The sequence below is a fragment of the Podarcis filfolensis genome, assembly GCF_964270895.1.
Source record: "Podarcis filfolensis genome assembly, chromosome: 11".
NCBI classification, from domain to species: Eukaryota; Metazoa; Chordata; class Lepidosauria; order Squamata; family Lacertidae; genus Podarcis; species Podarcis filfolensis.
Window position 1 is genome coordinate 58,603,015 of NC_139613.1, and position 23,359 is coordinate 58,626,373.

The window sequence follows — 23,359 nt, forward strand, 5'->3', positions numbered from 1 at the left end:
TGATCTGATGGTGAATTTGGGGTGACCCAATGCAAAGATCCTGAGGATCCATGTTTTGTAACCACGTTTTTGCACCATTGCAGCCCCAGGCAACAGTGGGTGCGTGATTTGGGGGGGGGGGCAGGCTGTAGCCATGGACATGCTATGTGATCTGATGGTGAATTTGGGGTGACCCAATGCAAAGATCCTGAGGATCCATGTGGATCCATGCTTTTTAACCACATTTTTGCACCATTCTGCAGCCCCAGGCAACAGTGCATGTGTGATTTTTGGGGGGCAGGCTGTAGCCATGGACATGCTATGTGATCTGATGGTGAATTTGGGGTGACCCAATGCAAAGATCCTGAGGATCCATGTGGATCCATGCTTTTTAACCACATTTTAAGTGGGGAAGGAAGGAAAAATACAGAATGGACAAGGAGCACAAGAGGGGTGTGCAGAGAAGCAGCTGGCTAAGAATGCAGGAGAGGGGTATAACGGGAGGGAGGAAAGGAAGGCAAAAGTTTTCCCTCACCTACCCACCCAAGCCAGCCAGCCAGCTAGCTCTCTCTCTCTCTCTCTCTCTCTCTCTCTCTCTCTCTCTCTCTCTCTCTCCCTCCTGCATGTTTTCAGCAGCACCGGAGCACAGAGACGACACTCTGCTTGCCTGGAGGGGAGGGGCTTTCCCTGCTCTTTGTTCCGTTTGAGCAAACACAGCAAGGAAACAGAGGCGGGTGGGCAGTAAGACCCTGAGGCAGAATGCAGGAAAGCAGCCACTTCCTCTTTTCAGGTTTCCCTTCTCCGAGACGCGCGATTTGATTTTTGCCTGATTTTTTTTGCCATTTGGCTCCAGGGACCACACATTCGCTCAATAACACGCACAGACATTTCCCCTTCCTTTTTAGGAGAAAAAATCTGCGTGTTATAGAGGGAAAAATACGGTATTTGTTGAAGTGACCCAAGAGTGGCAAGAAAATTCATGTATACATTAGGCTTCCCATGACTGTGAGGAATTGCCATATCAGGCTGCATTATATCCAGAAATTACAGTTTTTCTTTATCCTGAAAGGGAATTATTGCTACATTTGGATCATTTAGTGGCCACTTAAGTATGAGTGGTCCCATTACTTTCTTGTGTTAATTGCTTAATGCTAATTGGTCACTCATTTTATAAATAATTTTTATTAGTTTTTATACGTATTTTCCAACGTAACATCCTTTTAAACATCATTTCAAAATTTTGGGCTATCACAGCCTAAGACTTCCTTCAACCTCGACTGATGGTTTTCAAAAGTCTTTCTAATTATGCATTTTGTTACTATAATTATTGCTATAAGCGCAACTCATTTTAACATTTGATGGCAATTTTTACAATGCTACAGACAACACCCCTGGTTTGAACAAGCTAGTTCTGAAAAATGGGGAAAGGAATACAAGTTAAATAGACAATGAAAGATTTAAAATGCCAGACAGCTTAAAGATACAGCTGCCTCAGAAATTCTCCAAAGGATATGATGTGATTTGTTAATGGTGTCTTTATACCACCATCTTGGAAGTTGGCCTTACAGGACCTGTAGATTTAACAGGTGGGACTCATACTTTTAACTTAGCAGTGTTTTATAAATTGCACTTGTTCTTAATGTCCTTCAAATGCATGTATTGTCTATGGCTTGGGGATTTAAAGTTTTTGATGAACAAATGTTGTATAAACCTCCCCATATGACCCTGCTAGTTAAAATTACAACATTTTTGGCCATACTTTTGTACTCCAGTATCTTCATTTCTTTACATTTGCATCTCTTGAAGTACTTTTGGCTTACTGTTCTCCTTAAATGCTTTTTTTAAAAAATACAATATTGGAATAAATACCTTTATTCCAATGATTACCTTATAGTGCAGTGCTTTATCCTCTGTAAAGAGCAACATATCCTGAAGATATTTGTAACAGCTCAAAGGTTCAAATCTTCCTTTCTGCGTTGGAGGACATCTGTTCTACACAATAAAAATGGATTGGTTTACACAGAAAACCACCAAGGTATGTCCATGCATGCATAATTGTGCAGATAAAAGAGAAGTAAACTAGAATGACACAATGGTTTTCTAGAGAACCTCTTTAAAAAGTAAGAGCAGAATACATTTTTTCTTTGGCGGTGGACTTAATAGGGTGATAGATTTGTATTGTATGATCAGTAATTCGTTTTTCTTGAAACTGCAGTTACCACTTACAGAGATGACTACTAGCTCAAGTGCAGTAGAAATACAGCTTCAAGAAGCTGATGGAAATCTATCAGATTTAATCTAAGAGCATTTGCCCTCAATAGCAGTCTAATTCAATAAAGTGTAGCATGGAGACATGCAGTACATTGAAGTTAGTGGTTCGCAACAGCCAATTTCCTGCCTTCTGGGTAGTGTTTTTAGAGGAGCATTCTGTAGACCCCATCCCCTGGGGAATGCATCCCCCCCCCCCCGGGGTCATGCAGCAAATAAGCTGACGAGGAACTCAGTAGCGCAGCCAGCCCCAGTAGGCAAGCCTCCATTGCCAGTGCCCAATTGGGGACAATTTAGGGCTCCCCATTGTACATTGGCAGTTGAATCTGCCTGTCCCAGAGACGTGTGATGTTGGGTGTGAGGCAGGTGTGTGTGTTTTGGGGAAAATTCCCTCATGGTACCCATGCTGGGTGAAATTAGGCCTGCTGCCTGGAGTTCTTCCCTTTTGCTCCAAAGGGTGTGGTTTGTTCATGTATTTTTCCAGAATGGAAATTTTGAAATGTAAAGGGAAAAGAAACTGACTTGCATCTTGCTTTTTGGACAAAAAAGATAAAATGGTTCTCACAGATGGTCAAATTCTAATCCAGGCTGTATCAAATTTAATAGTATTGGTAAATGCTCACAGCCAATAAAGTTGAATGTTTGGAAGTTGAGGACAGACAGAAGGAAATTGTATCTTCATACAGTACATACAGTACATCCTTAACCTAAGGCAGTGGTTTTCACGGCTTCCTTGACCAACCACATTCTTTCTGTGGCTCCCCACTTAACACTGGGTTCCATGCCATTACACATGTAAGTGGGGATTTCCCCATTCTGCTCCACCCTTTCCAGTACCATTTTTGGCTCGTGTGTGTCAATGTGAACCCAAGCAACACCACTGCCCTGTAGGGCTGATATGGCACATTCCACATGGGAGCCCCAGCCTGCCTTTCCCGAAATTAGGGTGCACATAGTGGGGGGTGGAGAGAGCAAAACAAGATTAAGATCAGAAGCAGAAATACGTTATTGCGGGGAAGGGAAGCGAGAAACACACAGCACAGGACTCACCTGCAGACTTAGAGCCATAGAATCTTAGAGTTGGAAGGGACCCAAGGGTCATCTAGACCAACCCCCTGCAATGCAGGAATCTCATCCGTGACAGATGGCCACCCAACCTCTGCTTAAAATCCTCCAAGGAAGGAGAGTCCAACCTCCCAAAGGACACTTACACCCCAGAGGGAAGCCGCAAGGGAGCCTGGACTCAAAAAGGTTTAAACCCACTGATGTACAGTATAATATTGCAATAGAAAATGTAGTAGTAGTAGTAGTAGCAAATGTTACTATTTGACTTTTGAGTATTTTACAAAACCAAATGAGCATATGACCAATGCACTAATAATGAAAATCAACTGATTCCCTTAAAGCCATCTAGCATTTTAACATTTGTCCATAGCATTTGTCCATAGCATTTTAACATTTACTGATATCCTACAAGCAATCCTCACTTAAAATCTTCTAGCACGACACAGCAAGACTTTTTCTCAATCAATATTTTAATCAAACTTGCAACTATTTTTGTTCTGCTTGCAGTAAAAATGGTTCAAATGTTACTTAAGACATTACATCAGACGCCACAAACTGCCTTCTAGAAGGATGAATTTGCATCAGGGGTGGCTAACCTGTGGCCCTCCAGATGTTGGACTAAAACTTCCACCGTCCCTGGCTATTAGCCATGCTGGCTATCTGGTGTTACTCCCAAAACATCTGGATGGTCACAGTTCCCTATCCCTGGTTTTTGAGATGACTGCAGTCATCTATTGATGACCTGTTTTCAATTCATTGCAGACTGGCCCCCCAAGCCAGGAGCCTGACGCATAGGGTCACTGGGTGCTCCTTAGGGCCAAGGGGTGCTTTGGCTAGTCTCTTAGGACTGAAGGTCCCCTAGGTTGGTTGCTAAAAGCCCTGGGCTGGTGCCCCACGCCAAGAGCTTGTTCCATCAGGTTGAGGAGACCCCAGGCTAATTCTTTAGGACTGAAGGGGGTCCCCAGGTTGGTCTCTAGGGCCAAGGGGGCCCTAGGGTGGTGCCGCAAGCTGAGAGGCTGGTCCATAGGGTGAGGAGGTCCTGGGCTGGTCCTTAGTAGGGCCATGGGGTCCGTAGGCCGGTCCTTAGGGCGGTAGGGTCCTGAGCTTGGTCACTAGGCTGCCCCCCCCCCAAGCCAAGAGCCTGACCCATAGGGTCAATTGGAACTACTTAGTAGGGTCTAGGGGTCCTTGCCTGGTCTTTAGTAGAGCCATGGGGTCCCTAGGCTGGTCCTTAGGGTGGTAGGGTCTCGAGGTCAGTCTCTGTGGCCCGCGGGTCCCTAGGTTGGTGCCCCAAGTCCACAGGATCCAGGGGACCCTGGGTGGTCCTTTCTAGGGCCAACCAGTCCATCAGGTCAAGAGCTTGGTCCCATCAGTTCGAGGAGACCCCAGGCTTATTTTTTAGGACTGAACGGGGGCCCCCTGGCTACCTGGGAGATTAGGTCCTCACAGATGGAGAAGGCCATCCGGATGGCATTGGGCTTTTGGGGACGGAGGTGGCGTTGAGCTGGATCTTCCAGGCACCGTGGCGCTTGTTGGCCCGGCCAATGGCCTTGCGGAAGACCTGCTCGTGCTTCTTGGTGCTCAGCACCGCTCCGATGTTCACCACCTTGGGCTCGCAGGCCCCCTGCGCCACCGAGAAGCACAGCAGCACGGCCAGCAGCATGGCAGTCACTCCACCATCGCCCAGCGTGGCCCAAGGGCCCCAGGCACTGGAGGACTACCCCGCAAGAGCGTCTATCCGTGGTCCTCAACCAGCCCTGCAGAAGGACCAGAGGCGGCTGCTGTCCCTGGTGCTGAATTGCCCCCTTGCAAAAAACCCCGTAGCTATCGCTGGTGCTGAATCACCCCCTTGCAAAAAAACAGTCTCTGGTGCTGAATGGCCCCCCTGCAAAAATGCAGTTGTCCCTAGTGCTGAATTGCCCCTGCAAGAAATGCAGCTGTCCCTGGTGCTGAATTGGCCCCCCCTGCAACAACGTCACAGTCCCTGGTGCTGAATTGGCCCCCTGCAAAAACCGCATCTATCCCTCGTGCTGAATGGCCCCCCCTTTGCAAACAGCCACCGGATCTCCTTGCAAAGAAAGGGGGGGGATCCGCCGCTGGCTGTTTAAGGTGCCGGAACCCCCCTGCAAAGACAGGAGGAGGAGGAGGCCCACCAATGTGGCGTCGTTTAGTGGGGGGGCAGGGCTTGGGATGGGGGTAGGGAGGGAGTTAGAGATAAAAGCGGGGGGGCTGGAGAAATCGCGGGGGGGAGAGGAAATCAAGAGATTGGCCAGCGCCCCCAATATACAAAGCAGGGGGGCCGCTCAAGAGATTCCCCCACCCCGACAATCTTCCTAGGATGTGCCCCCCCAAATACAAAGCAGGGGTGGAGGAAAGCCAAACCTCCCCGCTCAAGGGATCCCCCCCCCAAATATTTATAGAATGTGCGCAATACAAAGCAGGGGGGCTGCAGAATCCCAAAGCTCCCCGCTCAAGAGATTCGGGGCCCCCCAAATCTTTATAGAATGTGCCCCCCAATATTCTTCAGTTGGCCTTGCTAGCTAGGGGTGATGGGAGTTGTAGTCCAAGATCATCTGGGGACCCACATGTTGTGAACAGCTGATATATGGCATTGCACATATATATATATATATATATATTGTACAGGTATTTTATTAATGTGGTTAGACTACAACTCCCATCATCACTCACCACTGGCCCTGTTAGCAAGGGATGATGGGAGTTGCAGTCCAACAACATCTGGGGACCCACAGCTGCTAGTCTCTGCTTCTCAATTTGTACTGTATAATTTTATGCACTGCGGCTTGCCATTGTTTTATTGATTGTAGTATAGAAATTATTTCTCTTGAACTTTTATATGTTTATATGGATATATAACTTTTACATGTTATATGGATTTCTCTTGAACTTTTATACATTGATCTTATTCTCTTGGACTAGTCTAATAATGGTTGAACGTTCCTTTATTGGATGTTGGTTGCTTATTTTAAAGTTTTCTTTTATTATCACATTTTTCTATTGCATCCGATTATCAGGTGTACATTTTTTGCTTCTCCAGCTTGCAGAACGCCTTGAGTCTTGTAAGGTAGAAAGACGGTATACAAATAAAAATGGTGATGATAATTTATAATTTATAATTTATTATGATAATTTCTCTCCTTCTTTCCTTTTTCCTGGGAGGTTCGGACGGCCCTCGGTCCTGGGTTCCAGATGCGAGATTGCTCCCTTGCGGTGGGTCAGACTACATGACCTGGGCTCCCCTTTCCAGCTCTTCCATCCCGTGCTCCCAATTCTGGGCAGAAGACCCCCCCCCAAAATACACACACATCCTAGCTGATTTTCAGATTTCCCTTGAACAACCCCCCCAAAAAACCCCAGTTATATATTATAATGATATATTAATACATGTGTGTGTGTGTGTGTGTGTGTGTGTGTGTGTGTATAATAACCCCCCCAACCCCCCCCCCACAATTTCAACTGGAGATCCGGTTGAAAAATCCCGCTGATACAGGATTATTGTAATTATTGTTATGTTTACAGGAGATGATTGGATGAGCAGGTCTGAGCAGGAATTTGGATAGGCAGAAGATATTACAAACTCAATTTAAATTCATCTAATTATCTACTTCTTTCCCCCTCTTTCTGTGGTTCCTTACATTTAATAATAATAATAATAATAATAATAATAATAAACTTTTATTTACATTTTATTTTAATAATAATAATAAAATCCACAGAATCCTTGGGAGGAGATGCCCAAATTCCAGTCTGCAATTCCAGATGTTAGGTAAATATGTGAGAAATGATTTCAGACGAGTGAAAATGCTAGCAGGATTCAAGTAACAACAACAACAACAATATCAATCATAATATCAACAACAATAATATCAATAAAATCAATAATAATAATATCAATAAAATCAATAATAATAATATCATTAATAATAATAACTTATTTATACCCCGCTACCCTGTGTTTCTGACAACATAATGTACAATAAAGGGAAGATCAGGGGAGGAGTGGATCTCTAAGAGACCCGAATGGATCTCTAAGAAGGGAGGAAGTCAGCTCAATGGATCCATGGGAATAGGCAGGAATGTTGGGGAAATGAAAGGAAGCAAGGAAGAGGCAGTTGGGAAGTCTTGGAAAGGAAGGAAGGAAGGAAGGAAGGAAGGAAGGAAGGAAGGAAGGATCGAAGGAAGCATGGAAGGAAGGACGGAAAGAAGGAAAAAAGGATTGATGGACGGAAGGACGGAAGGACAGAAAGAAGGAAGGAAGGAAGGAAGGAAGTCGCCCCTCCCCAAAAAATTGAGTGATCCCCAAAGTGGACAAAAGGAAGAGAAGCAGATTATGTACATGGACAGGATGGTCAGTCAGTCAGCCCCCCAAATCGAGCAAGCCCCAACGTGGACAACCAGAAGCGGAGCACTGTACACGGACGGGATTCTCCCAGTTGCGCGCAGCTGCCTCCTCTCTCGGGAAAGCGGGCAAGCCGGGCTTTCCTGGGAGGGTGTCCTTTGAAGGGGCGCAAGGAAATGGGAAGTGGGCTCCGAAGGCACACCAGAGCTCAGTCTCTGTCCGTCTGTGGCGTGTGGGCGGGGCCACTTCCTCAGCGCCGTACCCAAGGCAGCTCCGTGGGAGAAGAAGATAAATAGCTGGTCCATTCCGAGCCCCCTGGGGGAGTCTGAGGGGGGTGGGCAGGAAAGAAGTGACGGGGTGTGGTGGGGCCCCCCAAGTCTTCCCTCGGGCATCTCGGCTGCCCCTTCCCAACCTGGAGGCCCTCACACCACAGTGCTGACCGAGGGGTCCGAGAGGTTGAGCTGCCCCGCGAGGTCGGTGGGGTGGTACTGCTGCGGGGGAGACAAAAGACAAGAAACAGGAGGGCCGGCGGTCAGGCAAAGGTGGGCCAGAGCGCAGCTGAGACACACGCCACCCCTGCAGGCCGCCGCCGCCCAGGCAGGAAACTGCTCAGGGAAGATTCTGTGCCTCCGAACCGGGATGCTTTCAAGGCTGCGAGCGCCAAGCGGGGAATCTCCGGAGATCCGCTCTCTTCCCACAAAAAAGTCAGGGTGCCACAATGTGGGCGGAGCCAAATGTATGGCCACCCTTCCCTTTTTAGGGAACCTGACATACTGCCACCCTACTGATTTTGGAACCCTGACCTGTGTCGTCATGTCTCGCCCCCCCGTTTCCATTCGGCTCAGCTCCTTCCCGGTTGGAGCGCATCGTCCCTCAGAGATCTCCCCCGGGGGGGCAGCCATATGGGGCAGGGGCCCCCTCCCCCACGCAGCGCAGCCCCTTCCACCGGAAAGCAGCACCCGCTAGCTCAGCCATTTCGGGCCAATCCCCTGTGGAACCACCCGGCAGCTTCGACCCCTTGACAATTTCGGGTCAATCCCCTTGGAAATCTGCCAATGACTCTCCCTTCGTGGTCGCCAAGAAACTCCCTCCGGGAAAAAGCTCAGCGACTCAGCTCGCAAAGGAGCCACGTTTTCCAAGATGGCCGCCCAACTCTCCCGCCCGGCCCTTTTCTGGGATGTCCCGGAAGGGGACGACTGGTCGTTCCCCCCACCAGCACCACCACCCGTCCCACAAGATCAAACAGGACTTTGGATACAGGACAAAAATGCATCAACATTCACAACAAGATCCCACCCTTTGCGGAGGAACTCCTGAAGCCGGGAATTCTCTACAGGGCTTTATCTGCAGCTCACGGACTCTGGGTGTGGCGGCCTCGCGGGGGTGTCTGTAGGGAGCAGGCGCATCAAAGGGATGGTCTATTACATCAAAAGCTGGCTTCGAACCCGGGGACACCGCCGAAACCACCACCCCGGGAAAGCGGGACTCCGCCCAGCCAACCCGGCCAACCCGGAGCTGTGTTACTCCTCCTCCTCGTCCTCCCTCCGCCCTCCATGCTGGAATGCCTAGAAGGGAAAGCCACCTGAGGAAGCAGACCCTCCAAGCACCCCTCTCTCTCCCGGGATAGAAGAATCCAGCCCGGTTTCCGCCGGGATCCCGGAAGGTTCCGCTGTTCCTGGGATGTCCCTATTTTCATTGGAGAAATGTTGAAAGGGGTGGAATAGGACGTCCCTATTTTCATGAGAGAAATGTTGGAGGGGATGGACTAGGACCTCCCTATTTCCATCAGAGAAATGTTGGAGGCTATGCAAATGCCCACCGCCGAGGGAGAGACATTTTTTTATAAATCCCTGCGGTTACGAACGGGAGGAATAAACGGAGAGTCATGCAGGGGGAGTTTGCGAAGGTGGGAAGCCATCTTTTCTGGCCGAGACCTTTCCCCTTCTGGAATGCCACCCTCCCAATATCTTGTGACAGATGTCCTTTTGATGGGGAGAGAAAGAGAGGAAAATATCAGAATTTCAAGATGGCTGAGAAGTTGGCTTTCGCCCCAGGTGGACCTTTCAATATCTGGGACCTTTGGAAAGACGCCAGAGGGGGGGGATGAGGTCGAACCCAATGGCCCGCCAACTCAGAAACATGCATAATAGAGGGTCTTCAAAATGGGCCAAGGGTTTGGAGAGGGAGAGGGAACTTTCCTGCCCACATGGTGACTGTTCCAGAAAGGATGATGTGCAATGGGGAAAATATCTGGGAATTAAATCAAATTTGGTGGAATGATTTGGACAGGTTGCTTTGCTGCAATCGGCTCCCTGGAAACAGCCGGAATCCTGCAAATGTGGATCAGAATCCTGATTTAATAATTATGACAGAGTGCTTTGGTGCAATCTGCTCCTTGAAAATAGCTGGAATTCTGTAAATGTTGATTAGACATAGGAGGGAGGAATGAATGGATGGATGGATATTCAGAGGAAGGAATAAAGGGATGGATATTCAGCAGAACAAGGGAATGGATGGGAGGAAGGAAGGAATGGATGAATATTCAGCGGAATGAGGGAATGGATGGGAGGGAGGAATAAATTCAGCAAAAGGAGGTGGAGCCGGAATGCCACAGAGTGGTGGCTTGGGACATCCTACAAGGAAGAACCTGCCATGGGAAATGGACAAAAAATTGGGACATGGATTAAAAATAAATAAAAAGGGATGAGAACGGATTGACATGCTGTTAAACTGCTTTTTAATTCTGTTTCCTCCCTTTATGGTCTTGATTTATGGGCTACTATAGGCTACTATAGCCAGTGTGGTGTAGTGGTTAAGAGCGGTAGTCTTGTAATCTAGGGAACCGGGTTTGCGTCTCCGCTCCTCCACACTCAGCTGCTGGGTGACCTTGGGCCAGTCACACTTCTCTGAAGTCTCTTAGCCCCACTCACCTCACAGAGTGTTTGTTGTGGGGGAAGAAGGGAAAGGAGGATGTTAGCCGCTTTGAGACTCCTTAAAGGGAGTGAAAGGCGGGATATCAAATCCAAACTCTTCTTCTACTACTACGGGATGCGGGTCACGCTGTGGGTTAAACCACAGCGCCTAGGACTGGCTGATCAGAAGGTCAGCGGTTCAAATCCCCGCGACGGGGTGAGCTCCCGTTGCTCGGTCCCTGCTCCTGCCAACCTAGCAGTTCGAAAGCACCTCAAAGTGCAAGTAGATAAATAGGTACTGCTCCAGTGGGAAGGTAAACAGCATTTCCATGCGTTGCTCTGGTTCGCCAGAGGTGGCTCAGTCATGCCGGCCAAATGACCCAGAAGCTGTACGCCGGCTCCCTCAGCTCCCTCGGCCAATAAAGCGAGATGAGCGCCGCAACCCCAGAGTCGGTCACGACTGGACCTAATGGTCAGGGGTCCCTTTACCTTTTTATAGGCTACTACTACTACTGCTAATAGTAATTAATAATAAAATAAAATAAAATAATAGTAATAATAATAATTGTTCTGATGTTTCTTCTCTTTATGGGCTTGATTTATGGGCTACTACTAAAATGAGGCTGCATTTTAAGCTGTATTTTAATTAACTGTTCTTGGGTTTTTCCTATTATGTTCTATTGTAATTTATATTTGGTGTTAGCCGCCCTGAGCCTGGCCCTGGCCCTGGCCGGGGAGGGCAGGGTATAAATAAATAAATTATTATTATTATTATTATTATTATTATTATTATTATTATTATTAAATTTATTATTATTAGGTTTTGTTAGAATTGTTTTTACTGGTTTTGTTATGTGTGTCTTTTTAAATATATTTTTTTCCAATTATTTTTTTCTGTTTTACAATCTTGAATACTCATTTAAACATCCTTGAAATTCAAGGGTGTTTTAATGTGTTTTTTGGGGGGGGCTGTGACGGTGATCTTGGCACTGATATGGGAGGATTTGATGAGGAAATTCGGAGGAGAAGCGGTGAGGAATATTCAGGGCTGGTCTCCAAGAAAATGACAGTGATCTTAGCATTGATACAGGAGAATTTTCAGAGGAAATCCTGAGTGGAAACAGTGAGGAATATTTGGGTCTGATCCGAGAGAGTGACCGCGATCTTCACATTGATACAGGAGGATGTTCAGAGGAAATTGTAGCCCAACGCCCTTTGGAATAAGTTTGAGAAATCATGGGAGAAGTTTTGTGAAATATATTAATTTCCATTAATAATAATAATAATAATAATAATAATAATAATAAGTATTTTTATTATTATTATTATTATTATTATTATTATTAATTATTATTTTATTATTAATTTTATTTCTGCTGCATCAAACCAACACAGCTGCCTACCTGGTGATAGTAATGATAATGATGATGATTATATTATATTATATTATATTATATTATATTATATTATATTATATTATTATAATCATCACCACACCACCCCCACAATTATTGTTGCCAAAGAGCCATAACATAAATTAATAATAATAATACCCCACTCATCTGGCTGGGGAACTGCCTGCACATAGGAAAACAGCAGAAAGTCTGCAGATTGTGGAAGTTCGTGTTGTCCCGCCTTGGCCTCATTCCCAGCCTATCAACAGATTGGGATGAGGGATGCTAACAGATATCCCAGGGTCCCTATTTTGCAGGAACAGCCCAAGATCTGAAGAAGCCATGGCAGTTTCCGTTTGATCTGGGGTTGATCCCGCTTTTCCTAAGGACATTCCTATTTTCATGGGAGAAATGTTGGCAGGTATGGAATAGGACGTCCATATTTTCATGGGGGAAATGTCAGAGGGGATGGTAGGAAGTCTGTATTTTCATGGAAGAAATGTTGGCAGGTATGGAATAGAATGTCTGTATTTTCATGGGAGAAATATTGGCAGGTATGGAATAGAATGTCTGTATTTTCATGGGAGAAACGTTGGCAGATATGGAATAGGACGTCCATATTTTCATGGGAGAAATGTCGGCAGGTATGGAACAGGACAGGGGTTGGCAATTTTTTCTAGCAGCCGGCTGGTCTAGTGTACCACAGACCTTGTGGCGGGCTGGAGAAGTGGAACCGGGGGGTGGTTCTGGAAGAAGAGGCAAGGGGGGTCAAATTATCCTCCTCTCCACCCCCCAGCCCCAGCTTCCCAGGGGCTGCTGCCACTGCCACCGCCGCTTCTCGTGAGTAGGCAGAGTGAGCTTGTTCGCTCGCTCTCTGGCCCGTAGAATAAGGTGACCAGATTTCCCCCCATGAATCTGGGGATGCTTTTCAATCTCCATGGATTTTGTAGGATTTGTAAATCCGGGGACGGTCCCTGGGAAACGGGGACACCTGGGAACCTTACCCTAGGGGCACCAGGGCGGCAGGTGGCAGCGGCAGAAGAGGCCGAGCGGCGGCGGGAGGAAGAGGCGTAGTGAAGCCAGAACCCAGGATTATTGGCAACAACGATGGGACAAAGAGGCTGAGAGGTGGTGGCTCGAACAATCCCACACCGCGCCCGGATCCTAGCACAGGGTGGGGCCGTTCATGCCGATCAAATGCCACTGGAGCAAACCGGGTGCGGCGTTGGAGCGGCCGAGCCACCACCGCTCTTGGTCCCATCAGTTTTGCCGAGAATTACGGATCCGGCTTCCCGGATTGAGGACCCGGGTGGGCCTGATCCATAGCTGTCAATGGTTCCATTTTTTAAAGGGAAATTCCCTTATTCCAAATAGGATTCCTCGCAAGAAAAAGGGAAAGTTGACAGCTATGGCCTGATCTGGCCCGGGGGGACTTGGGTTGCCAGTTCTGTCGGGTCAATGTCAGAGAGGACGGCCAGACGCCCCTGTTTCAACGGGAGAAACGTTGGCGCGGGCTAAGCAATGGAGCTCGGCCGTCCGCCCAACGACGGAGGGCCCCTCCCCCGCCTCGTCGTTTCCAAGGAAGCCACGGACGGAAAGCACAGGTAAAGAAGGTGACGAGAGACACGGTGCCAGGTGAGGCCATGACCCTTGCCTGAATCCCACAGAAAGTGCAGAGGCGGGAGACGGCTGGAGATGGTGGGGCAGGGGACGGACGAGGGGAAGACGGCGGACCACTTTCCGGGCATGGGCCAGAACGGGAAGGACTGGAAATCAAAAGGGGAGAAAGAAAAATCTGGGTTTTTGGGGGGGTCGGAACAGAAAGGAAAACAAACCATGTACAGGGAGAAGAGGGAGCCCTCGATCTTTGGGACAGACGGTGGAGGCGGACTGACAGAGGACGGACACGGGGCCATGGCAGCTGTGAGATGGGGCGGTTGATGGGATGGCAGGAGAAAGAGAGAGAGAAAGAAGGAGGGCACAACCGGTTGTCTTCTTCTTACCGTGTCTCTGCAGGACCTACGGCTCTTGAAGCTGTTGGCCAGCGTGGATGTGATGGACCTAAAAGTGGTTTTCATTCTAGGGGCTGGTTCTGCTCTAGCACTTGGTCTATCCTAAAACGAACATGTACATAAGCGGTTAGATCTCCGGACGGCCGCCACCGGCAGCCACGTCTACACTGTGCCTCGCTTTCACGGACGGCCTCACTCGCCTGGTGTGCTCCTCCTGCCCTACAGGGCGGCCGGGATCCGGAGGGTGCCTCCGAGCGCTGACCTTCCGAGCGGCCATCTTAGGCTGGGCCGGTCCTGGGAGCCGACCCAGACTCTGAGCGGATCCACTGTCCTTTTCACGGACATACCTGAATTACACGGGACGGGGTGGGAGAAGATGCCCTTCTTGGAATGGAATTGGAAGTCCCTCTTTTCATGGAAGGGGGAGGAACCAGACACTCCTCTCCCCCAACTCCCGGAGAAATGTCAGAGAGGATGTACAGTTGCTCTCAAACCATCCCATCCCTGGGGCAAACGGGGCAGGTTCCCGCCGAGAGGGCGATTTTGGAGGTCTTGGACGGGGTGGTTCGGGTCGGAAACACTCCAAGCATTTGGTGGGAGGGCGTGGTAGGAAGACCCTGTTTTCCAGAGAGGAACGTCATGGTAGGACTTCCATAATTTGGTGGTGGGACTGTCAGAGAGGATGGTAGGATGTCCATAATTTCATGTTAGGAATGTCAGAAAGTGTGGTAGGACGTCCATAATTTCAAGGGAGAAACGTCAGAGGGGATGGTAGAACATCCATAATTTCATGGGAAGAACGTCAGAAGGTATGGTAGGACGTCCATAATTGCGTGGAACATCAGAAAGGTTGCTAGGATGTCCATAATTTCATGGGAGGAATGTCAAAGGAGATGGTAGGACGTACATAATTTCATTGGAAGAACGTCAGAGGGCAAGGTAGGACATCCATAATTTCATGGGAAGAACCTCAGCAGGGATGGTAGGACGTCCATAATTTCATGGGAAGAATGTCAAAAAGGGTGGTAGGACGTCCATAATTTCATTGGAAGAGCGTCAGAGGGCAAGGTAGGACATCCATAATTTCATGGGAAGAACGTCAGAAGGGGTGGTAGGACGTCCATAATTTCATGGGAAGAACCTCAGCGGGGATGGTAGGATGTCCATAATTTCATGGGAAGAACGTCAGAAAGGGTGGTAGGACATCCATAATTTCATGGGAAGAATGTCAGAAAGGGTGGTAGGATGTCAATAATTTCATGGTAGGACGTTCATAATTTCATGGGCGAACATTAGAAAGAGTGGAAGTACGTCCAACGGAAACTATACGTGAGGACCCTTTATGTGGGGTGGACCCTTTTCTGGAACGGGTTGGGGGGCGGGGCGGGGGCAGGGCTACGAGCATCGTTGGGTTCCTGCAGCATCTCTGAGGGCCTCCTCTCAGGATCTTGGAGAGGAGGGGCCCCCACCCTATTGGGGGCCGGGGATGGTCCCTGCCAGTCGCTGGCACCCCCTTCCTTCCATCTTCTAGAGGGGGGGGAGAGACTTTTTCCACCTACCCCTAAATAAATAGGATCGGGGCCTTTGGTCAAGGCAGGTCCTACGGCCGGGAGATAGAGAGAAGACTGCATCAGAAGAGAAGGGAGGTCATTGTATGTTAATGGGGTGGAATGGGGGGGGTAAAAAATCAGAATTAAAAAAGAAAGGAAAACCAATATTGGGGGGAATGAAAAGGGTATATAGGCCTCCCGAAACCGGCCGCCGGAAGCTGGGGGCTGCTTTCCGGAGGGATCCCGGGCAGGAATCCAAGAGGGGAGTTAAATGGGGAGCAAAGAGCTGAGGGTTGGGGGGCGGAGCAGGAACATAAGCCATCAAGGAGGGGGGGAGAGGCCAGGGAATCCAGAGTAGCGGTCGGGCGGGAGGCAACCAGACCTGGTTTTGGGGGGGGGGTGGGGGCATTTTTGGGAGTGGAACCCCATTTCTGACCCCACCCCTTTGGGCTATGGTGGAATTTGGGGGGGTTAGGGGAGGGGGTCCCCGATCTGAAGCCTCTGTATCCTCCCCTTGGGGAACCCCATATCTGACTACTCTCCCTATGGATTTAGGGATTTTTTTGGGGGGAGAGACCAGGTCTGGCTCCTCCACATCTGGGTTGGGGGGGCCAACTGGAAATGAATCCATTTCCTGCTTCCGTTCCCGATGTTCCTCTTCCCCGCCCCCACTCCCCTGTGCATGCATAGGAAAAAAGCAATTAATTGGATGGAATGGATGAAGATCTATATCTAAATATATATAGATAGGGAGATACCCCCCATATATATATATATATATACACACACACACATATATTGATCTAGAGGTATCAGTGCGTGGCTTGGCACAGTGTTGCGCCATGGCGGAAGGGTGACCAAAACCAAATAATAATAATAACAACAACAATTTATTAATTCTACCCTGCCCATGATTTCAAATAATAATTTGAAAAGAAACACCCATGTGTGTGTGTATATATATACACACACATACATATACATATATACATTATATATATATTATATGCATTATATATGGTTATATATATATTATATTTATATATATTATATACACATATATAAATTATATATATACTATATATATATACTGTATATTATATATATAGGCATATATAAATTATTTATATATTATATCCATATTCATATATATATATATATATATATATACACACACACATACCGTATATAATTATATATATAATATGTATATGTGTATTTATATGTATATGTATGTATGCATGTGTGTATGTGTGTGTGTACATTTTTTGATTTTTTAAAATTGATTTTTATTTTAATTGATTTTTTAAAATTGTTATTTATTGAAGAAAGAAATCTTCCCGCTCGCCTACCTTCTAGCATTGTACTAGTGGCCGGAGGGTTCCTCCTGCGGAAAAGTCTTACATTGTCAAACGGATCTCTGGAACGTCGGCTTTCCTCGTCGGCCGTGGGGTGGGGTGGGTGGATATACTCAGCCGATGGCCCCCACCCAAAAAATCCTGGACCCCCCATATCTCGGACAGCCCCCCAAACCCCGGACCAGACCTGCCGTCAACTCAGGGAAGTGTTTCTCCTCTGTAGAAAGTTGGCATGTGAAAAATGGCAGTGACAATTGCGCTCAGGATGCCCTACAAAATTCGAGCCTGCAGGATGCAGGGATGGACAGACCCCAATTGGCAGGACGCCCCTATTCCCATTGCAGGGGATCGAATGGGACGCCCCTATTTCATTATAGGCATTTGCCCCCCTATTTAGGAGGGTAGGGGGCCCTCAAAGGCCTTCCCAGGATGAGTGGGGCCCCCAGGGGTCATCCAAACCAACCCTCCGCCCTTCTGGAAGGAGTGACTCCATAAGTGGGGGCCACGGAGAGGGCGTCCCCCTAATTCTACTGCCCTTCGGCACCGTAGTGACTGTTGGGGTAAAGAAATGGGAATGGAAAAGGACCTCCAAATTAAAAAACGGAAATTAAAAAATGGAAGTCCCACATGTGTTGGTGTTTTTTCCGGCGGTTTTGTGGGTTACCTGCCCCCCGCCGGAGGTCTCTTCTCCCCCCAAAAATGGCCTCTTCCTACCTGTAGGTTCTTCCTCCAGACGTTGACGGCGGCAAAGGCCAACTGCATCTGCTTCCGTCGGGCGTCCTTGTGCCTCTTGTAGGCAATTTCGATGAAGATCAGGAAGATTCCGGCCACGATCCCACCGGCCACCAGCATGAAGACACCTGGGAGGGGTCGAAACACGGGAGGGAGAAGGGTCAGAGAGCCGGGTTCGAAAGAAGCGCGCACACACACGCCGCCGCCACAGTTGAGGGTCGTCCAGGAAGCAGAGTGAGAATCGTAATCATGGCGGCAATTGTCATGATAGTAATAACGATGGGGATCCGGAATAAGAATAGGAATCACAAATGACAATTGTAAGAAGAAGGATAGCGATAGGGATACTTACAAATGGTGGTGGTAGCAGTAGTAGTTAGAAATGGCAATAGTAACAATAACAGTAATAATAATGTGAATCTAAGTTTGGCACTCATCATCATCATCATCATCATCATGATCACCACCACCACTATCATCTCAATAGTCTTACAGTGGTACCTCGGGTTACATACGCTTCAAGTTACCGTATTTTTCGCACCATAGGACGCACTTTTTCACTCCTAAAAAGCAAGGGAAAATGTGTGTGCGTCCTATGGAGCGAATGCAGGGGGGAGGCAGGCGGGAAAAGCCCCCAAGAGCCGCACACAAGCTTCGTGCGCTTTTGCGGGCTTTTCCCCAGGAGGGAGAAGGGACTGACTGGCCGCATCAGTCCCTTCTCCCTTCTCGGGGAAAAGCCCCCAAGAGCGGCGCCCTCTTTAAAGGCTGCGCGGCTCCTGCGGGCTTTTCTACGAGGTGGGGGAATCCCCCCACCTCCCAGAAAAGCCAGGAGAAGCCGCGCAGCCCCGTTAAAGAGCGCGCGGCTTCTGCGGGAGGTGGGGGAAGCTGCAGCAGATTCCCTCCTCCCGGGCTCCCTTTGAAGCGGCAATGTGGGAGGGGAGCAGCTTACACTCGTGTAAGCAGCTCCTCTCCCACTTTCCTGCTTCAAAGCAATCACGGAGGAGGGAAGGAAGGGGACCATGGATCCTCCACTGCTTGCGGCTGCAGCGGATTCCCTCCTCCTGGGCTCCCTTTGAAGCAGCAAAGTGGGAGGGGAGCAGCTTACACTCGTGTAAGCAGCTCCTCTCCCACTTTCCTGCTTCAAAGTGGAGGGAATCCACTGCAGTTGCGAGCAGAGGATCCATGGCTCCGCTTCCTTCCCTCGAAGCAGGGTGCGGGGGTGCAGGGGGGGAAAGACAGCAGGAAATAGATGCTGGGCAGGAAGACACAACCACACTTTGACCACTGAAAGTCCACCCCAGATTTCCACTGAGACGGCCAGGCTAATCTCGATGGCCATAAGTCAGACTCAGCATTATTAACTGGACTTAGATAAGCCATGGTTCCCCTTCCTACCCTCCTCTGAGGCTCGATTTAAAGCAGCAAAGCGGACAGGAGCCACCTGCTTTGCTGCTTTAAATAGTTTAGTGCAACATTTGATTCAGAATATTTTTTTCCGTATTTTCCTCCTCTAAAAACTAGGTGCACCCTATGGTCAGGTGCGCCCTATGGAGCGAAAAATGCGGTACATACGCTTCAGGTTACAGACTCTGCTAAGCCAGAAATACTACCTTGGGTTAAGAACTTTGCTACAGGATGAAAACAGAAATTGTGCTCCGGCGGTGCGGCAGCAGCAGGAGGCCCCATAGCTAAAGGGGTGCTTCAAGTTAAGAAGAGTTTCAGGTTAAGAACGGACCTCCGGAATGAATTAAGTACTTAACCCGAGGTACCACTGTATTCTTAAGAGCCTGGCTAAGCACCCATCACCATCATCCATCACCACCACCATCTCAATATTCTGATTCTTAAGAGCCGGGCTACATATGGGCCTAAACATTTTGTGAATCTAAGTTTGGCGCTCATCATCATCATCACCATGATCACCATCACCATGATCACCATCACCATAACCATCATCTCAATACTCTTATTCTTAACCCGGCTAAGCACTGGACATTTTGTGCCTTGCCTTGGGTTGGACTGTGTCCCTCGTGCCCCTTCTTCTCCGATCCCTGAGGGAAGGGAGCTCCGGAGGGGATGGGGAGGTCTAGGAACCCACCTGCCATGTTCTCAAAGGTGAGGGTGGCTGGGGCGTTGCTCCTTGAGTCGCACTCTTGGTACCTCACCCACGTCTTGTCCAGCTCTTCCATGAAGCCATTTTCGTGGAGGCTGTGGGACGGGAGGAGAGAGCTGAAGTGGGGGGTACCGCCATCTTGAATAAAATATGAATCGGGAGGGTGGGGCGGGAGGCCAGGTGAAGCCCCGCCCCATGACTCTCAAATCTCTTACGGGGACCCAAGGGAGTCCCGGGAAAGCCCACTTCCTGTTCCCTGGACCACTTCCTGTCCTCCAGGAGACCAACTTGGACCAAGAAGGCTCCTCGGCCATCTCTGACAGACCCAGAGGAGGTCAGGCCCAACCGGACTCCCTCTTTCTGGGTTCAATCCCGGAACATCCTGATGTTTTGGGGGCGAGGAACATCGGAAGGGCCGGCGGGGTTCTGGTTTGATCCTGGAACACCCCAATTTTTGGGGGAGGAACTTTGGAGTGGCTGGCAGCTTTCCAGTTCGAACCCCGGATATTCTATTTTCCCAATTTCCCCCGGAGCGGATGCCTGGACCTTTCTCCCGTGAAAAGAGGTCCTCTCGTGTTTCTCCTCCAGAGTGGGAAAGGCAAGTTCCGGGATTGATCCAGGATGCTCAGAGGGTCCTGCGTTCTCCAACCCCACCCCCTTCCCCGGATCATTCCCATGGGCGGGGGAGAGGGTACGGACTTGAGGATGGCCAGTGAGACATTCTGCTTCCAGGGACTGTCCTTCCTCATTCCGATTCCGAATCCAGACCGGAAGAAGAGTTCTCCAGTGGTCACCAGGTCGCACTTCTGGGAGGCTTCGAACTCCAGGACAGCCGAGTCCCAGATGAAGGCGTGGAGCTTGCTGGGTGGAGACACAAGTGGGAACAGTAACCAGGAAAAGGGGGTCGACTTCAACGCTCCCAGCAAATTCTAGAAGCCTTCCCTCCCCCTCTTCCGATGGAGGATTTTCGCAGGATGAAGCGGTCCCGAAAGGAAAGGATCAGAAATCCCGGCAAATTCGTTCCTGAGAAATTCCTGCCAAACCTTTCCTGAAAAATACCCGCCAAACCATTTCTAAGAAATTCCCGCAAACCATTTCTGAGAAATCCCACCAAACCTTTCCTTAGGAATCCCTGCCAAACCATTTCTTAAAAATCCTACCAAACCACTCCTTAGAAATTCCTGTCAAACAATTTCTTAGAAATTCCAGCAAAATGTCATATATTTCTGCAAAACAATTTATTAGAAATCCCCGCAAAACATTTTGTTTAGAAATCCCAGGAAAATTTCTTAGAAACCCAGCAAACATTTCTGAGATATCCCAGACAAACAATTTCTTAGAAATCCCAGCCACATTTCTTGGAAATCCCAGCAGAATTTCTTAGAAATCTCAGCCAAACCATTTCTTAGAAATCCCAACAAAATTTCTTAGAAATCCCAGCAGAATTTCTTAGAAATCCCAGCAAAATTTATTAGAAATCCCAGCCAAACAATTTATTAGAAATCTAAGCCAAATTCCCACAAAAAATCTTCGCCTTTGCATTGGCTTCAAATCAGTGGGTTGTTAATTGGTCAAAATACGTGGAAATTACCTGGATGAAAAATAAAAATAAAAATGGAATTCCATAATCCAACGCCTCTTTCTCCATTGGTCCCCCATGTCCTCCCAGCCCACCCGCCCAGAAAAGTCAAAGGAGTCCGACTCACTTGTCCCGGACGGCCTGGATGGCTTCGGCGGCACTTTCGTAGTTGTGCTTCTCCATGTGGCGGTACATGGTGCTGAGCTCCACCTGCCGGCGGAAGTAGATGTCCACCGAGCTCTGCTTGACCGTGGCGTAGATGAATTTGTCGGACGGGTTGCGCAGCTGGGAGAGGGGAAGGTAGGACGTTCATATTTTGGTGGGAGAAATGTCAGAAGGGGTGGTAGGACGTCCATAATTTCGTGCGAGAAATGCTAGAGGCGATGGTAGGACGTCCCTATTCTCATGGGATAAATGTTAGAGAAGATGGTAGGACGTCCATATTTTCATAGGAGACATGTCAGAGGCTTGGTGTTCTCCTTCCATGCTTACCCTGGGATCATTGATGCCCGTGATCCGTTCCTCGGGTCTGTCCAACACCAGGAAGGCCGCCAGGTTGGCAGTGTAAGAGGCCACGATGATCATGGCAAACCCAGCCCACACCATCCCCAGGATCCGTGCGGAGAAGCTCCGGGGAGCGCCTGGAAGAGATAGGGCAGCTCGGGATGGTCCTCAAGCATCTGAAGGACCGAAACCCTGGGGAGATAGACCTCACCCAAGCTCTCTAGTGCCGCCCCTCGGGAAGAACATCTAATGAGGGAAGAACCCAGAGGGGAAGAAGTTGAGTTGGACATCCCTATTCTCATGGGAGAAATGACGGAAGTCGGAGAAGATGGTAGGACGTCCATATTTTCATCAATGTCAAACGAGATGGTAGGACCTCCATATCAATGTCAAAGGGGATGGTAGGACCTCCCTATTTTCATCCATGTCAAAGGGGATGGTGGGACCTCCCTATTTTCATGGGAGAAATATCGGAGAAGATGAGATGGGGTCGGTGGCACCAGCCTTTGCTTTGCAGCCTCTTACGGACGGACCCATCCAGATCATTCCCACTGGAGAGACTCACCTTCTCCGATGCCAGAGTTGAGCAAGACTCCCCAGGAGAACCACATGGCAGATGACAGGGTCAGGGCATCCTCTTCCTCTTCCTCGCTGTTGACTTTGAAGCGGCCGAAGGGGCTGCAAGAGAGCAAGCGGGGCCAGCGGTCAGCCGTCCATCAAGTAGCAGGTCTTAGAAGATGCCCCGTGGAAAGAAGCTTCTGGACCTCACGGGTGCGAGGAACTCCAGAAGTCCAAGGGGTAGAGGAAAGAGGGGTAGAGGGGGGGAGGAGGCCAGGAGGACCATGAGCTAGAGGGAGGAGGAGGAGACCAGGAAGGCCAAGGGGCAGAGGAAAGAGGAGAAGGAGAAGGAAGGAGGAGGAGGAGGAGACCAGGAAGACCAAGGGGTAGAGGAAGGGTTAGAGGGATGAGGAGGAGGGGGAGGGGGAAGAGGAAGAGGAAGAAAAGAGAAGGGAGGAGGGGAGGGGGAGTAGAGGGAGGAGAATGAAGGAGGAAGGAGGAGGAGGGAGGAGGAGGAGACCAGGAAGACCAAGGGGTAGAAGGAGGGGTAGAGGGAGGAGGAGGGAGGAGGAGGAGGGGGAGGAGTGGGAGGAGGAGAAGGAAGCAGAAAGGAGGAGGAAGGAGGAGGAGGAGACCAGGAAGACCAAGGGGTAGAGGGAGGAGGAGGAGGAGGAGGTGGTGGAGAAGACCAGGAAGACCAAGGGGTAGAGGGAGGAGGAGGAGGAGGAGGTGGTGGAGAAGACCAGGAAGACCAAGGGGTGGCCGCAGTTACCTGAAACGGTCCAGGAGATAGAGCATCACAGCCACCACGTGGACCGAGAGGCCCACCAGGAGCCACAGGGTGCTCTGGAACGGCTGCATGAACGAGTCCAAGGTGCTGCGGGGGATTTCCTGCAACGGAGAACCGGAAGTGGGCGTCAGCAGCCGGGGGAAGACCCCGGCAGAGGCTGCTTAGGGTTCCTTACAAAGGTTGAG

At 49.2% G+C, this 23,359-nt stretch overlaps 1 protein-coding gene across 7 annotated transcripts in view; it reads right to left on the bottom strand.

Moving 5' to 3' along the window:
• Positions 1 to 6,988: 6,988 nt before the first annotated feature.
• LOC310744850 (glutamate receptor ionotropic, NMDA 1-like) overlaps positions 6,989 to 23,359 on the bottom strand; it is a 29,036-nt gene continuing 12,665 nt past the window's right edge. For 2 of the 7 annotated variants that reach the window (XM_083576632.1, XM_083576630.1), the window contains 8 exons: positions 23,157 to 23,275; positions 22,392 to 22,504; positions 21,815 to 21,963; positions 21,450 to 21,607; positions 20,443 to 20,604; positions 19,729 to 19,838; positions 17,613 to 17,758; positions 6,989 to 8,163 (listed from right to left, as the gene is read on the bottom strand). In XM_083576632.1, coding sequence (XP_083432758.1) covers positions 8,095 to 8,163; positions 17,613 to 17,758; positions 19,729 to 19,838; positions 20,443 to 20,604; positions 21,450 to 21,607; positions 21,815 to 21,963; positions 22,392 to 22,504; positions 23,157 to 23,275 — 1,026 coding nt within the window. In that variant the 3' untranslated portion in view covers positions 6,989 to 8,094. Of the gene's footprint in view, positions 8,164 to 8,968; positions 9,060 to 9,080; positions 10,003 to 13,981; positions 14,093 to 16,891; positions 16,928 to 17,612; positions 17,759 to 19,728; positions 19,839 to 20,442; positions 20,605 to 21,449; positions 21,608 to 21,814; positions 21,964 to 22,391; positions 22,505 to 23,156; positions 23,276 to 23,359 lie in introns of those variants that run through there. The other 5 variants (XR_014539772.1, XR_014539773.1, XM_083576629.1 and 2 more) reach the window with 5 other exon arrangements.